Raw genomic sequence first — 17815 nt, forward strand, 5'->3', positions numbered from 1 at the left:
GCTCCACATGGAAGAGCGCCGAGAGGCGATTTAAAGCTGCAGGCTCTGCCTACACAAGCGCCGACGGAAAAAAAGCACAGGTTTCTCTTAAAATGGATTGCAACGTCCTCCGTTCCTCAATAATCAGAGTGATGGGACGTCTAGACTGTCCCTATGGCTCTATTTCAGCCATACGCTGTCGTTCAAAGAGAGATTTAATTTAAAGTTCCACACGGCACTCAGCATCCTTCCGTGCCTGGGAAGTAGCCCCGCCATATCCCGGAGTGATCTGAAAACCCAAATACCGCCGTCCGACCGGAATGACTAAGCCGCCGCCGTGCAGCACGGCCCTGAACTACCGGCCGGCCGCCCCGCCTCCGGTCGCCCCGCCCAGGGGGAGGGGCGTGGTTCACCCCGCCCCTCACCCGCGCCCCGCCCCCTTGCGTAACCCGGATACACACCCACGCTCCCCTTTCACCTCACGGCCGTTGGCTAACGTGTAAGCCAGGCGCGCCGGCCGGCTGAGTAACTGGGAGCGCGCCGCCCGGGGGAGTCGGGCGCGCGGAAAGGCAGCGAGGGGCTTCTCGGCGCGGCTCGGCCTTTCCCGGGAGCGAGCGATGGGGCGTGCGGGCGCCGGGGAGCGGGCGCCGGTGTAGTCCGCGCGCTGCCCGACCCGGGAGCGCGGGCAGGCCTGTGAGGGCTGCCGCCCCGAGCGCCCGGCCTCCCGCCATGGCCCCCATGGGCATCCGCCTGTCCCCGCTGGGGGTGGCCGTGTTCTGCTTGCTGGGGCTCGGCGTGCTCTACCACCTCTACTCGGGCTTCCTGGCCGGCCGCTTCAGCCTCTTCGGCCTGGGCGGCGAGCCGAGCGGCGGGGCGGCGGGGCCCGCGGCCTCGGCCGACGGGGGCACGGTGGACCTGCGCGAGATGCTGGCCGTGTCGGTGCTGGCGGCCGTGCGCGGCGGCGACGAAGTGCGGCGCGTCCGCGAGAGCAACGTCCTCCACGAGAAGTCCAAGGGGAAGACGCGCGAGGGGGCCGACGACAAGATGACCAGCGGGGACGTGCTGTCCAACCGCAAGATGTTCTACCTGCTCAAGACCGCCTTCCCCAACGTGCAGGTGGGCGTCGCGAGCCGGCGCTGGGGCGTGGGGGCGGAGCGGGGTCCTGGGCGCGGGTCCCGGCGCGTCGACTCCTGCAGCAGCCCCAGGCGTCCCGGCTCTGGCTCCGATTTTGCAGATCCGGAGATGGGGACGCACAGGTTTAGGTGCTCAAGGTCATAACAGAGAGTTCGTGGAAGAGCTGGGTGAGGTCGCGGGGCGTCCGACTCGGGCCGCGTGACCTTCTGGCCCCTCCCCAGGTGTGCGCGCCCGCTTGGCACCTGGCATCTGGAGCTTTGGCTTCTGGGTGGGCCCTGCTCTCCAAAGGCAGAGAAAGTTAACTTCGCTCCCTGCCGCAGGCTCTTCTGTCAAATGGAAGGGTTGGACTAGCACCCTCAAGGCCCTCTAGCCTCCTTTCATTTAATTGCTGGAAGGGTCGTGACTGTAAAGTACACGTTTTCTGACGGACCTGCCAGGAACCGGCTCAAGGCCACGGTAGACGTCTTGCTGCAGAGCTCTGGGTGTGCAGGACATTTGTGGCTGGTGTGCCCACGGTTTACTTTAGCTGTGGTCTCATCAGGACCCTCTTAATGGCATATGTTTGGGGGGCCCTTCAAGGAAGTGTTTCGAAGTATATTTCCCAGCAACTTCAGCCTTCTATCCCTTATTTACTCCAAAGAGTAAAGGATTGGAGAACGTTTCTGGGGCAGGAATTGACGTTTTCTTAGGGAAATCCAGACATTTTGGATTTGTTGTTAATACTTTAAACTTCATCATTTCAGCGCAGCTGCTGTTGAATGAATAAAGCTTTTTAAAATGTCTCACAATCCAGAGGAAGAGCTACCATAGTGTGGCGGTACTTTCTATGTTTTAACTCACCTAACAGTAGATTTTGGCGACGGGGAAGAAAAATTGTTTCCAGTGGAATTTTATTGATTAGATAAACAGTGAAATGTAAACCCCAGCTTCTTTGGAAGGTATCTGACCTTTTACTGTTCTTGTAAGACTTAAGAGTATTGTCATTGTAGAATTACATATCTTGTTTAACCCTCTCTCCAGTCTGTCATATTACTGCTTTTTCTTTTTTTGGTCTTTTTTTCTTACTTTTTTTTTTTTTTGTCTTTACTTTTTAAAAATTTTTATGCAGTGGGAAGGAACTTTGGCTCTCATATCACGAGCTGCTGGATACCTGATGTGATTGACATGATAGTTCTCAAACGAAACATAGAACATTTCAGGTTTTTCTTTTGCCCTACTGTGCTTTATCATCACAAATAATACTTATCTTGTGTTTGCATCTGGATGTAAGATGTGCTTGTAAAATTTGTTTTTCACTTCTCCGAAGCACATGGTGTTCCCTAAGAGTTTGTGGAAAAAAACGGGAATTTCAGAGAAGCTGATATATGCTAGTTATAACAATAGTAATAGTAACCATTTATTGAGTTTATTTTAGGTGTCCAGAGCCTGGCTACAAAGGACTTGACTTGATCCTCACAGCAACTTTAAGAAGTAAATTTTATTTTCTCACTTTCCATGTGGGAGACCTGAGACTCATGACACTCCACTCCACAGTTTATATGAACTACCTTTAGGAGGCTACTTAAAACTTGTAGTATGATTTTCTGGGGAAAAATGTAAAATTGTAGAAGCTTAAAGGCAATAATAGTGAAATATAGCAGCAGAGTTGACTTTTTCAAAAAGGCCAGTACAAAAATATTCTCCAATATTGAAAATGTATATCCATATGTACATGTGTGTTCAAATGTGAACTCCACCCCACCGCACATCTATCAGAACTTTTGCCTTGGGTAACTTCCACAGGATTCTGCATTTGTTTCCTCCCTTCTTAACAAACGCTGGGGGAATAGCTGCCAAGGGTGATGAGCTGCATTTTGTTAAAACACAAAAACTAAGCTTTTTACAGATGTTGAAGTCTGCCTTTATGTAAAGTAACTTTTTGTGTTCTCGTGATTGAATGTTTGCATGTACGTCTTTGCGTGCCTTTTGTGTTCGTGCTGGATGGTGATTAGTGGAATAGAGGAGGTTATGTTCGTTTACACAATGTCACAGTAGGATAGTGTCATGGTGAGCCGTCTCCTTTTGTCAGTAGTTGTTAGACTAGAGGCCAGATGTTACTGCCATCTAGGTAGTGACTCAGCCCTACATTCTTTCCTGTCTCCTTCCCTTCCTCCAACACCCAGAAGTACAGTCTTAAATGTCTAGTTGTTTTTGAAGCTGCACCTGAATTTTTTGGTGAGGGTCTTAAGTCGAATCCCATTCAGTTTATGTCCCCATGGAAAATTAGCATTGAGAAACCACAGATCCTCTTTTCTTTTATCCTGGTGCCCTATGCAAATGGAGAGAGGTCCCTTTCTCCCATGACTTCCCTGTCTGGAGTCAGAGGCTTGAGCTCGCCTATCTTAATTGTTCACTCCTTAGTAAGAGTAAATTGCAGGTGTCACTCACTCTAAACTGGACAGTTTTGCCCCCAGGGGACATTTGGCAATGTCTGGAGATTTTTGGTTGTCACAACTAGGGGCAGAATGCTATTGGCATCTAGTAGGTAGAGGATAAACATCCCATAATGCACAGGACAGTTCCCCTTAATAAAGAATTATCTGGCCTAATTTTTCAATTGGTGCTGAGGTTGAGAAGCCCTACTCTAAAGCAGTGCATGTTGGACTCCTCTGGCGGTCCAGTGGTTCAGACTCCCCTCTTCCGGTGCTTCTACTGCAGGGAGCCCAGGTTCGACCCCAGGTGGGGAACTAAGATCCCACATGCTGCCCTACGCGGCAAAAAAAAAAAAAAAAAAAAGGTGCATGCTGTCCTAAGAAAACTCTGGTTTGGCCTAGGATCTCTGAATTCCCTTTTGTCTTCAGTCTTTCTCACGTTTGGGATCTGGGGAGAGTTCTCAGGGCAGCCTTTCTCCTCTTCCTAAACACATTGGCCATGCTTGATTTCATTGTGTGAAAATAATAGTAACTGCAGCCATTTGTATGACACTGTCTCTCATTGTATGCTTGTGGATAATGATGAAAATGAAGGCTGAAGATAGTTTTTTGGAGTGGATTTGCACTACGGAACACATTTAGATTTATAGTTTTGATTTAATGTACAGGGAACTCTCTTTTTAAGGGGCTCCTGTCCTCAATTTGTTAAAAGTTTTTGACAATAATTTATTTGAAGATAAAGCATGATACTCCAAGCTGGTAGGAGTCTTGGGTCTGTGCCTTCCTTGACCTCTGGGATGAGAGACTTTTCTCTCTCAACAGGAGTACTCACTGGAAAAGTTTGAGAAGTGCTAATATAGTGCAAAGAACACTTGCCTTAGCGTCTTGTCCTGTCACCAGGCTAGGTGATCCTGGCCAGTCATTTAACTTCTTTGGGCTACAGTTTCCTCTTCTATAAAATTGAGATAACTAGTAACTTGATCATCAGTACAGACATAAGCATCACAGACAGAGAAAAACCAAGTTCAAAGGAGCAGGCGGTATAGAGGTGGTAGTGTCGTAAATTCAAGTAGCCTGATGAGCTTGAATCAGTTGCACATCGGAGACTTACTGTGGAAGAAATTAGGAAGGTAGGCAGAGGCTAGATCCTCTGCTAATCTCAAAGAAGTTTGAACCTGATCTTTAGTTTAATCCTAGAGTACTAAAAGAAGGCCAGATTTACCTGACTTTTCTTGAAGCCCACATGATGCCATACTTTGTTTGGGCTTTGGGCATTGAGAGGTGAGTGAGACCAGTTAGGAGACTGTTGAAATAGACTTCGTGAGAGATGAGGACCCAAACGCAGCCAATGGGAAAGCTATACTCAGCTTGTTTTACTAGCCAACATTTATTTAGTCCTCAGTAAATGGCAAGCCCTGAATTAAGCTTTTTCTTACCATTATTAATTTACTCTTGACAACAACATAGGAGTGTTGTCATAGGAGTGCTATTACCTCCATTTTGCAGGTAAATAAATTGAGGCTTGGAGAGGCTAAATAATTTGCCAAAGGTTACACTGGTGGAAAATCATCTTAGGCTCACAGAGCTTCACTTAATGGTCTGGGTATTATCTCAGGTCTGTATAATTCTGTATGTAAGGCAGCATAGGAGTAGTAAATAAAGTGTACTCTTAACTACAGTTTTTTAAAGGTTGGAAGAGCTCATGGTGTAGATGCTTAGAGAATGGTTTGGAGGGTGTAGACCAGTTAGGAGGCTTTCTCAAGTGAGAGATGATGCATTTTGAATTGGGGGTCATGGTTGTAGAGAGGATGTATGTGGAAGGATACGAGAGAATTTCTAGGGATGTGTGTCAGAAATGACTTCTGTTTCTGGCTTTCACAGTTGGTGTTTTGCTGGTGGTGAAGGGCAGTGGAGAATGACAAGTACAAGAGGGCACGTTGTGAATGCCATCTTAGACTTGTTAAGTTAGAGTTGCCTTTGAAAGGTCCAAGGGGACTTGTTAAAGTGGTAGTTGAATATATGGGTCTTAAGCTCTGAAGAGACATTTGAATTAGAAATATAAATTTGTGAGTCATCAGTGTTGTGATATTAATTGAAACCAGTTTTGGACAGGGGTGCTTCGGGAGAGAATATAGTGTGAAAGGGAAGATCAGGGCCTAGGACCAAGGATAACAAAAACTGAAAATAATCATTTAGTAAGAATACTAGCAGCCAGCTTTTATTAAGTGCTTACTCTGTGTTAAGCACTATACCGTTTGTTTGTTTTGCCTATTGTATTTCATTGATTCACCCAAAGAACCCTATAGGAAGGTATATTTATCACCCACTTTTAGCAATACGGTAACTGCAGCTCAGAAAGATTAAGTGACTAGCCTAGGTAAGTCACATACCCAGTAAAATGAGGAGCTGGAATTTAACTCAGGCAATCTGATGTAGAACACATACTCTCTATAATGGTTCTGTATGCAGGTCATTGGTAAATTTTGTGAGAGTTCTCTTGGTGTCTTGATGAGAAGGAAGCAAAATTTAAAAAGATGGGAAGTAAGGAAATAGAGACATTAAGTAAAGACAAGTCTTTCAAGAAATTGGGCTCTAAAGAACTTGGCTAGGGTATTATGTGGGACTAAGAGAAGGTTCTGTGGATTTTTTGTTTCATATGTTTGTTTTTAAAGTGTGAGACACCAGAGCATGTTTATTTATAGGGGTATATTTGAGAGGTAATAGTTGGCAGTAAAAGGCTTCTATAGGTAAAAGGAGAAGAAGACAGCTAGAGAGCTATATATATCTATTCAGAATATAGTTATTGAATGCCTACTGAAAGCACAGTGTGAGGCATTATATCTAAAAACTTACTAGGATATAATGATTTAGGGAGAAATGCAGTAAATGCTACCTTCTTAAGGCATTAACCAAAAGTTTCTTTGACCCCAGAGTAACTGAACTGTCATATGAATGGCACTAATTGTATTTTAGGGTCTTGATTTCTTATTCTTCAATTCTTTGGTGAGGACTGAGACAGATAGGCAGTAGTGATGAGAGTAGATTGAGCGGAAGGTCTTACAGGGAAGAAATGAAACTGCATTGATGAAGAATAATGTTGTCAATCAAGAAGTATTTATGTAGCACCTACTGAGCCAGGCCCTGGTTTGGGCACTGGGGATAGAGCTATAGTAATGAAGGAAACCGTGTCCTTGAACTCACAGAACTTACGTTCTAGTGAGTCAAGATGGATAGTAAACATGTAAACACATACGTCAGATACTAATGAGGGCTTTGAAGAAGAATGAGATCGTGTGGGGAGAGGGGTGGGGGTGGGGTGGGGCCCTGCTCTGGCCGTGGTGCTCAGGGAAGGCCACTCTGGGGCCCTGTCATAGGGGCTGAGAACTGAGTGACGAGAAGCAGGCAGACCATCATGCAGAGGTTTGGGGAGAGTGTAGATGAACAGAAGAGTACAAGTACAAAGGCCCTGAGGCCAGAGGATCAGAAGAGGACAAGTGAGTCTGGAGTGTAGTAAATAAGGGCGCAAATAGAGAAAGGTTACTGGAGCCAGATCATCCCGGACTTAACCTTGTAGGTGATGGTAAGGAGTCTGGATTTTATCTCGGTGTAATGAGAAACCATTGGAGGTTTTAAGCAGGGAGTGACATGAGGTGATTTAGGAAGATGGCAGGTTGCTGGGTTGAAAAGTGAAGCTTCAGAAAGGCAATAATTGATCTGTTTTGTTCACTATTATATTCCATTGCTCAAAGCAGTTTAGAATATGTAGTCATTAAATTGTTGTTGAATGAATGAATGAATCTGTGAATGCACGATTGGAGGCAAGAGCAATCAAAGGCTATTTCTGGAATCCAAGTGAGAGATAGAGGGTGGTTCAAACTAGGATATGTTTCTTGGTATACATAGTGACAGATATTTAGAATCAAGAGCTAGAATTTTCAGGGCTTACTGGCTGGTGGAATGTGGAAAATAATTGAGGAAGACTTACTGGTTTTGACTTTAACATCTGTTGGTAAGGCTGTTTACAATGGTGGGAGTGTTTATTAAATTTGTAGGTGTGAAGTGGTAGTAGCAGGTAACAAATAGCTGTTGTGCAAAAACAGATCAGGTAATTGTGCTGATGTTCTTATTCTCTTACTCTGTTTGTTTCTCCCTTACCTGACTCTCAGTGAAAATCTTTTCAAATAAAGTTCTGTAACTTGTTAGCACATACTCAGTTGAAAGAATATGAAGAAACTGATGAACTACAAGCAAAAATCTTAATCGTTAAGGCACAGTGATAGGGCTTCCCTGGTGGTCCAGTGGTTAAGAATCCACCTTCCAAGGCACGGGACGTGGGTTCGATCCCTGGTCAGGGACTAAGATCCCACATGCCACAGGGACACTAAGCCCATGCGCTGCAACTATTGAGCCTGCGTGCCACAACTAGAGAAGCCCGTGTGCTGCAGCTACAGAGCCTGCATGCTCTGGAGCCTGCGTGCCACAACTAGAGAGAAACCTATGCATCGCAACAAAGAGCCCATGTGCCGCAGTGAAAGATCCTGTGTGCCACTACTAAGACCCGACACAGCCAAAAATAAATAAAAAAAAAAAAAGGCACGGTGTTTGCCACTCAGACTTGGCACTACCATTTTTGTAAAACTAGAGTGATCAAGACCCAGGAACTGCTTCTGTTTTCCTGGTGTCACATCCATTATTTGTTTTAAGTTTATTCTGGTTTTTGCATGTTCTTGCTGCTGCATTCATTCATTGAGGTGGCCTAACATTGTCATTAAGAACGTGGGCTCTATAACCAAAATACTTTACAGTGATATTTGCAAGATGGTAGTATAGGAATTCTCTATTGTCGTTCCCTTATAGAACATTGATTTTGTCAGTCACCCACGGACAAGAGTTTCTTTGTGGGAGTCTGGGAGTCCAGCGGAGAAGTTTCAGCATATTACTGAGACAAAAAAATCCAAAAATAGATGCATTGAAGAGAGTAAAAGGAACATTTTCACTTTTCTTACATTGCCCCTCTGTCAAGGTAGCACAGCTCAGTGCCAGGAGAGAGAGACCCCTTCAGCCTGTGATTTCACCCACAGGAGTGTGTGAGTGAGTGCCTGGCTTTTCTAGCCATGCAAGACACTGGCGAAAAGGCCTACTTTTTTTTCACCTCACCTAGATTACTGAGGTGATCTGCAAGTCTGAGGGGTTGGGAGAAACTGTGGGAGCACCTAAGTCAGGACTCAGAACTCATCAAACGGATGCTACTAAGCTCTTTGCAAATGCCGTCAGGAAGCCTGCCCATAAGCCACCGGGGACTCCTTACCTGCAAACCCCCCCAAGTGGCCTGTGAGCACCCCCAACAGTACACGCCTCACCCACACCACCCACCCGCTTTGGCCTGATTTTGGCACATGCTCCCACAGACCATGAGATTAAGCCTTTGCAGCTGGCTAGTGAACAAATGCAGAAAGTCACCATGACTCTGGGGTGGGGAAAAGGCTCACAGACTTGAGCATTTCAGGGCACCACCCTAGAGAAAACAAGTGAGAGGCTCTCGGCACCTGGCCTGGCTTTAGGGGATTGAGATAAAGCAAACTGTAACAAGGGACGAAGAAGGTCAATCTGTAATGATAAAAGGGCCATTTCATTAGGAGGATATAACAGTTGTAAATACCTGTGCACATAACATCGGAGCATCTGAATATATTAAGCAAATACAGATCTGAAGCTAGAAAGAGAGCAATGCAACAATAGTAGAGACTTCAGTACCCCACTTTCAGTTATAGATCATCCAGACAGATCATCAAGAAAGAAATAATAGACTTGCACCATAGATTGAATGGACCTATATATATATATGTATATATACAGAACATTTCATCAGCAGCAGAATAATACACATTCTTCTCAAACTCACATAGGATATTCTCCAGGATAGATCACATATTAGGCCAGAAAACAAGTCTTAACAAATTGAAGAATATTGAAATCATATCAAGCATCTTTTCTGACCACAATGATGTAAAACTAGAAGTCAGTAACAGAAGGAAAGCTGGAAAATTGACGAATATGTGAAAACTAAACAACACTCAGAAAAAGTCAAAAGGGGAATGAAAAAAATATCTTGAAGTAAACAAAAATGGAAGCACAACATACCAAAGCTTATGGGATGTAGCAAAAGCAGTACCAAGGGGGAAATTTATACAAAACAAAAAAAAAGCCTACATTAAGAAAAAAGAAAAATTTCAAACAGCCTAACTCATACCTCAAGGAACTAGGAAAAGAAGAACAAACTAAGCCCAAAATTAGCAGCAGGAAGGAAATAATAAAGATCGGAGCAGAAATAAGAGACTAGAAAAGTAATGGAAAATATGAACTGAGATCTGGTTTTTTGAAAAGGTAAAATTGACAAACCTTTAGCGAGACTAAGATAAGAGAATACTCATATATAAAATCAGTAATGAAAGCATAGACATTACACCTGATACTACAAAATACAAAGGATCATAACAGACTACTATGAACAGTTACATGCCAACAAATTGGATAACCTAGAAGAAATGGATAAATACCTTAAAACGAAAACCTACCAAGACTGAACTAGGAAAAAATAGACTATCTGAACAGATCTGTAATTAGTAAGATTAAATCATTAGTCAAAAGTCTCCCAACAAAGAAAATCCAAGGACCAGATGACTTCTTCAGTGAATTCAACCAAACATTTAATGAAGAATTAATTCCAGTCCTTCCCAAATTCTTCCAAAAAATTGAAGAGGTAACAACACTCCCAAACTCTCTTTATGAAACCAGTATTACCCTGATACCAAAGTCATACAAAGACACTACAAGAAAAGAGCATTACAGGCCAACATCCCTGATGAATATACATGTAAAAATTCTCAACAAAATACTAGCAAACTGAATTCAACAGCACATTTAAAGGATTAAACACCATGATCAAGTAGAATTTACCCCTGGGATGTAAGGACAGTTTAACATATGCAAATTAGTCAAGGTGATACACCACTTGAACAGAATGAAAGATAAAAATTGTATGATTCAACATACTTTCATGATAAAAACTCTCAACAGATTAAGTATAGGAGGACTATACCTCAACATAATAAAGGCCATATATAACAAGACCACAGCTAACGTACTCAGTGGTGAAAAGCTTTTAGTTTTTCCTCTAAGATCAGAAAAAAGACAAAGATGCTCGCTTTTATAACATCCATTCAACATAGTACTGGAAGTCCTAGCCAGAGCAATTAGGTAAGTAAAACAAATAAAATGCATCCAAATCAGAAAGGAAGAATTAAAATTGTCTCTGCAGATGAGCCAATCTAACATATAGAAAACCCTTAAGACTCCACCAAAATACTTTCGAAGTAATAAACAAATTCAGTAAAGTTGCAGGATACAAAATCAATATACAAAAATCAGTTATGGGCTTCCCTGGTGGCGCAGTGGTTAAGAATCCGCCTGCCAATGCAGGGGACACGGGTTCGAGCCCTGGTCCGGGAAGATCCCACATGCCGCAGAGCAACTAAGCTCGTGCGCCACAGCTACTGAGCCTGTGCTCTAGAGCCCGCAAGCCACAACTACTGAGCCCGAGTGCCACAACTACTGAAGCCCATGCGCCTAGAGCCCGTGCTCCTCAACAAGAGAAGCCACCGCAATGAGAAGCCCACGCACCGCAATGAAGAGTAGCCCCTGCTCGCCGCAACTAGAGAAAGCCCGCACACAGCAACGAAGACCCAACACAGCCAAAAATAAATAAATTAAATAAATAAATTTATTAAAAAAAAAAAAAATCAGTTATATTTCTGTACACTAACAACAATGAACTACCTGAAAGAGAAATTAAGAAAACAATCCCATTTACAATAACGTCAAAAACAATAAAATACGAATAAATGTAACCAAGGCAGTAAAAGACCCGTATACTGAAAACTGAAAGACATTGATGAAAGAAATTGAAGAAGATACAAATAAATGGAAAGATACTGCTTGTTCTTGGATTGGGAAAATTAATATTGTTAAAATATCTGTGCTCCCCAAAGCAATCTTCAGATTCAGTGCAATCCTTATCAAAATTCCAATGGCATTTTTCAGAGAAATAGAACAAACAATCCTAAAATTCATATGGAACCACAAAAGACCTGAGTAGCCAAGCAAGAACAAAGCTGGAGGCATCCCACTTTCTGATTTCAAATTATATTACAAAGCTATAGTAATCAAAACAATATGATAGTGGCATAAAACATACACATAGACCAATGGAATTTAATATAGAGTTCAGAAATAATCCAATGCATATACGTCCAGCTAATCTTTGACAAGGTGCCAAGAACACACCATGGTGAAAAGATAGTCTCTTCAATAAATGGTGCTGGGAATACTGGTTATCCATATGCAAAAGAATGAAACTGAACCTTTATCTTACACCACGCAACAAAAATTAACTCAAAATACGCTAAGGATTTAAGTGTGATACCTAAAACCTAAAATTCCTTAGCATGGTCTTAGCAATGATTTTTTTGGAGAAGGCACCAAAAAGCATGGAAAACAAAAGCAAAGATAAGTGGGACAGCATCAAACTAAAAAGCTTTTTGCACAGCAAAGGAGACAGTCAACTAAATGAAAAGGCAACCTATAGAATGGCAGAAAATATTTGCAAACCATATATATGATAAGGGGTTAATGTCTAAAACATGTAAGGAAGTCACTCAGCTCAGCAGCAAAAGAATAAGTCAATTAAAAAATGGGCAAAGGACCCAAATAGACATTTTTCCAAAGAAGACATCTAATTAGACATCTGATGTATGAAAAGGTGCTCAACATCACTAATCATTAGGAAAATACAAATCAAAACCACAATGAGATATGAATTCACACCTGTTAGGATTGCATTTATCAAATAGACAAGAGATAAGTGTTGGCAAGGATGTGGAGAAAAGGGAACTCTTACCTTTTATACTGTTGGTGGGAATGTAAATTGGTACAGTCATTATGGAAAACAGTGTGGAGGTTCATCAAAAAAAATTTAAAATAGAACTGCTATATGATCCAGTAGTCTCACTTCTGGATATATATCTGAATGAAATGAAATCAGTATCTGGAGGAAATATCTGTACTCGCAAGTTCATTGTAACAATATTCGTCATAGTTAAGATATGGAAACAACAGATAGATACGTGTCCATCTATGCATGAATGAATAAAGAAAATGTGATGCACGCACACACATACATATAAAGTGGAATGCTATTCAACCTTTAAAAAGAAGGACGTCTTGCCATTTGGGACAACATAGATGAACCTGGAGGGCACTCTGCTAAGTGAAATAAACCAGACAGAGAAAGTAAAATATTGTATGCTATCACATTTACATGTGGAATCTTAAAAGAAAAAAGAAAAAAAAAAGTGAAAATCATAGAAACAGTGAGCAGAATGGTGGTTGCCAGAGTCTAGGGGATGGGGTAAAAAGGGGAGATGTTGGTCAAGTGTATAAACTTTCAATTAGGGACTTCCCTGGTGGCGCAGTGGTTAAGAATCTGCCTGCCAATGCAGGGCACACGGGTTCGAGCCCTGGTCCGGGAAGATCCCACATGCTGCGGAGCAGCTAAGCCTGTGCACCACAATTACTGAGCCCGAGCTCTAGAGCCCGCGAGCCACAACTACTGAAGCCCGCGTGCCACAACTACTGAAGCCCACACGCCTAGAGCCCATGCTCTGCAACAAGAGAAGCCACCTCAGTGAGAAGCCCGCGCACCGCAACGAAGACCCAGCACAGCCAAACTTAAATAAATAAATAAATAAATTTATTTTTTAAAAAAAGAAAAAACTTTCAATTATAACTAAGATGAATAAGTTCTGAGGATCTAATGTGCAGCAAGGTGACTGTGGTTTATATTACTGAATTATATACATGAAATTTGCTTCCAGAGTAGATCTTAAGTGTTTTCACCACAAAAGAAAAAAGTAAATACGTGATGTGGTAGATACGTCAATTTACTTAATTGTGGTTCTTACTCCACAATGTGTGTGTATATCATCTCATCATGTTGTACACTTTAAATACATTCAGCTTTGTCAATTATACCTCAGTGAAGCTGGGGGAAAAAGCCAAAATATGTCAAGGAAAGTCACCCCACCATGATATTATATATATATATATATATATATATATATATATATATATATATATATATATATATATATATATCTCACATATATATCATGATATATCATATATATATATATTTTTTCCCTTTCCCCAAAATGGCTTGTTCTGTTTCCAAGAAGGGGTTAAAAAAAGTGTAGGGATTTTGATTGAAGTTGCTTTAAATCTACAGTTTACAGATGGGAGAATTGACATCTTTATCATTGTTTTTAAGTCATATTGTTTTTAAGGCATAATTTTAAGTCCATTGTCACTTTTCTCTTTCTGACTCTTATAGTTACTTGTGTTCAGTGTTCCATAATATTGTCAGTCCATTTTCACACTTTTAGATCTATTATTTTTCCTAAATATTATTAATTTTTAGATAGCTTGTTTCCTTGATGTTTAGTTTCTTTTTATATTTCTCTATATTTAGATTCTCTGTCCTTCTTACACAACAAGCTAATTTCGAAAATTAGATCGGAAAGCACTGGAAGACAATGTCGCTGGAATTTCTTACATATTTTCATTTTGCAGTGGCATTCCTTTAAATAAGAATATTTATGTACTTTCAATTTATGGGATTTTGTCTGAATTGTTTTTCTCTATTGTGTTTTTTCCAGGTAGTGATTTTTTTCTAACTTTAAAACTTTTTTAACTGTCCACTATTTTTACTGCAGATAAATACTGAGGAACATGTGGACGCAACTGATCAGGAGGTTATCTTATGGGATCGTAAGATTCCTGAGGACATCCTGAAGGAAATAGCCACTCCTCAGGAAGTACCAGCAGAGAGTGTTACTGTCTGGATTGACCCACTTGACGCTACACAGGAATATACGGGTAATTTTAAATTAAAATTGATCTCAGACTTTATGTTGCCATTATGTATCGGAGAACCAGAACAAGGGCAGGTGGTGTATTCCTGGTGGTAAGTACTTTACCAATCTGACACAACTTTTCCAATTAGATTTTAAGACGGAGAGCTGGATTAAAGCACTGTGATATGCAACTTCTGGAGTGGATCAGTTATTCTCAACCTTTTTTTTTTCCCTCAGACCACTGTATTATGGCATCCTCCTCTCACTGTGGCACTGATTCTTTAGTGAAGGGAAGTTTCTAGCAGTCACAACAACAAAATAGTTCCTGTCAGACCCCAATTTATTGAAGTGTTTATTTACATATTGATTTATTTATTGAGGTGCTCATTATTGAGGTATTTATTTATATAGCCAGAATACAATATTCACTTGTGATTTTTGGAATTTAGGTTTTATTGCATATGCATCTGTTCTTGGAATTCAAGACAGTAAATCCTAGGCACCCAGGGAACAAGTAAACAGCAAAACAGAATTACTTCTCCCACCTCCTATTGCTGTTCTTTTCACCTAGTCCTAGCTCCTATTTCATTTCTGTGGATCTTCTCCTAGTCCTTATTTCTTACACAGAGATATATGATTTTCTGTGTTTGCTTTGTTCTCTTGGTACATAAAAGTTGATTGCTTATATATCTGTTCTTCTAAACGGTACGTTCTCTGAATGTGGAGGCTTCTACTTTTTCACCTTTGCACTCTAGCGCTTAAGCACGGAACTTGACCCAAAACAGACACTCAGTAGAGAACTATTTGGAAAACAGGGAGAAGACACTAGGTGTGTATATCTGATAGTAACTGAAATTATAAAACAGTATTTTGCAGAAATAGTAGAAATATGGAATATTGAGGGGTTTGTTTGTAAAAAGTTTTTCCTAGACTGCAATTGATTTGATGATATAATAGTGTTGATATTTAGTGAGCACATCCCTTGTACAGGGACTATTCTAAATGCTTGAAACTGATTTTTAAATTCAATCCTAAAATTATTTTAATAATAGTTTTTATTATTGGATTTTTTTTTTTTCTTGTAGAGGATCTTCGAAAGTATGTTACTACTATGGTGTGTGTGGCTGTAAATGGTAAACCTGTGCTAGGAGTAATACATAAGCCATTTTCTCAATATACAGGTAAGAAATATGCTAGAGCTTCCAAGAGTTAACGTTATTAAACCATTTGTCTGTAGTATTTACTGTCCTGTTGGAATCTCAGCTGCAGCTCAGTAGTTGTTAAAGTCAGTCCCCTACCCTACCTCACCCCCTCCCTGGATACAGTGAGGATTTTATTGTTGGTACTAATAATATATGACAAAGCAGAGCTTTCTAAACCTTGTTTAGAGAATAGAAACTGTGTTAAATGAAGGTGAACGACTCTTAGCGTGTCGGGGAATACAGCTGGGCGTGGGCTCCCCGGCAGCTGAGCTCCTCTCTGCTTCTGTCATGCTCTTGCTGGGGGTAAGGTCCAGGGCTCTTACACGTTGGATTCTGTGTGCATTCTGAGATCCACCGTGAAGTGGACTTAGCCCAACCTGTTGTCATATCAGGAAATGAGCTTGATATTTTGGTGGTTAAGGGCAGTGCCAGTCTCAGCATTACAGTTGGGTGGTGTCACTGTGAAAGTCTTAATAATCAGGCCAGTCCCTCTGTAGGCCTGGACGCCCTTCCGAGCTCCTTTAGACCCTTGCTTCCCCACCTTCTTGATGCAGTAATGTTTGTTGGCTTCCTGCAGGTGGCAGGTCAGATCCATGACAGTCGTGTTGGGAGTGGGAATATGGAAGGCCATGCCAAAGAGCTTGCCATTCAGCTCAGGAATGACCTTGCCCAAAGCCTTGCCGGAGCTAATGAATCCCGGGATGACATTTTGGGATCTGCAGTTTGCCAGAGAGGCTAGTCATGGTCTTCCAGATATCAGTGATGGTGTGCACTCTGGGTTACAAGTCCAAGAGGACACCGTGAATTTTCAGGGTGGTGAAGTGGAGGGAAACAGTCATGGTATAAGCAGTATTGCTGACAGTCTGAAGGGAATCCTCATACTTTTAATTGGTAACTCCCGTCAAAAACTTGAGGCTAGGCTTATGGCCCTTTTGACTCCACTGTTCTCGAAGGTGATGAAGTTCTTGATGGGGACAGTAGCTACTTTGCCAGTGTTAAAAGCAGCCCTGCTGACCGGTCACAGTAGGCTGAATAATGTCTCCTGCAAATTCACATCCATCCCTGTATTCGTTTGCTAGAGCTGCCATTAAAAATCCCATAAACAGTGTGTCTTTAAACAGCAGATATATAGTCTGTCACAGTTTTGGAGGCTAGAAGTCCAAAATCAAGGTGTTGCCAGAGCCGTACTGTCTGAAACCTACAGGGAAAAATCCTTCCATATCTTTCTCTTAGCTTCTGGTAGTTTGCTAGCAATCCCCGGGGTTTCTTGGTGTAAATCCAGTCTCTGCCTCTGTCATTGGTGTGTCTTGTGTCTCCCTGTGTGTCTGTGTCTGTGTGTCTTTTCTTATAAAGACATCAGTCATGGTAGATTAAGAGCCTACCCTACTCCAGCATGACTTCATCTTAACTAATTACATCTGCTAGTAACTTATGATCCTATTTTCAAATAGAGGCAGATTCTGATGTGCTGGGGGTCAGGACTTCAACATATCTTTCGGGGGAAAACAGTTCAACTCATAACAACCCAGAACTTCAGAATGTGACCTTTTTTGGAAATAAGGTCCCAGCAGATGTAATTGAGGTAAATATCAACATGAGCTCATCCTGCATTAGGGTGGGCCCTTAAACCAACGAGAGCATCCTTAGAAGAAACAGAGAGCACGCAGACATACCAGGGATCAGACGATGTGATAGGAGGCAGGGCCTGGAGGGATGCGTGCAGGCCGAGGGACACCAAAGGCTGCTGGCAGCCACGAGAAGCGAGGAGAGAGGCACGGAGCAGAGTCTCCCTTCGAGCTTCCAGAAGGAACAAATGCTGCCAGCATCGCGATTTTGGACTTGCTGGCCTCCAGGCTGTGAGAAAATAAGTTTCTCTCATTGTAAGCCACCAAGTTTGTGGTAACGTGTTGCAGCAGCCCTAGGAGACAAACACATCGGCATCCGTATGGTTTTATCGTTTACTCCAGCCTCATTCATCGCGTCTCATTGGTGTGGCTGGCACTGCATAAAAATGCTGTCTGTCAAGTGGAGAGAAATAGAGACAAAGTTAACTTTTTATTACTCTAGATGATTTGTTTTGCAGAATAACGTTGTACCCGAATTCTAGCTGCTCTGAGGT

General features: G+C 42.1%; 1 protein-coding gene across 1 annotated transcript in view; it reads left to right on the forward strand.

The window, feature by feature from the left end:
• Window positions 1–458: 458 nt before the first annotated feature.
• Window positions 459–17815, forward strand: part of BPNT2 (3'(2'), 5'-bisphosphate nucleotidase 2) — a 31945-nt gene continuing 14588 nt past the window's right edge. Inside the window, exons 1-3 of the mRNA XM_007168632.2 lie at window positions 459–1095; window positions 14354–14516; window positions 15580–15675. Of these exons, the coding sequence (XP_007168694.2) occupies window positions 709–1095; window positions 14354–14516; window positions 15580–15675 (646 nt within the window). The 5' untranslated portion in view covers window positions 459–708. The remainder of the gene's footprint in view (window positions 1096–14353; window positions 14517–15579; window positions 15676–17815) is intronic.

The sequence above is a fragment of the Balaenoptera acutorostrata genome, chromosome 17 (assembly GCF_949987535.1).
Source record: "Balaenoptera acutorostrata chromosome 17, mBalAcu1.1, whole genome shotgun sequence".
In the NCBI taxonomy this organism is placed as follows: domain Eukaryota; kingdom Metazoa; phylum Chordata; class Mammalia; order Artiodactyla; family Balaenopteridae; genus Balaenoptera; species Balaenoptera acutorostrata.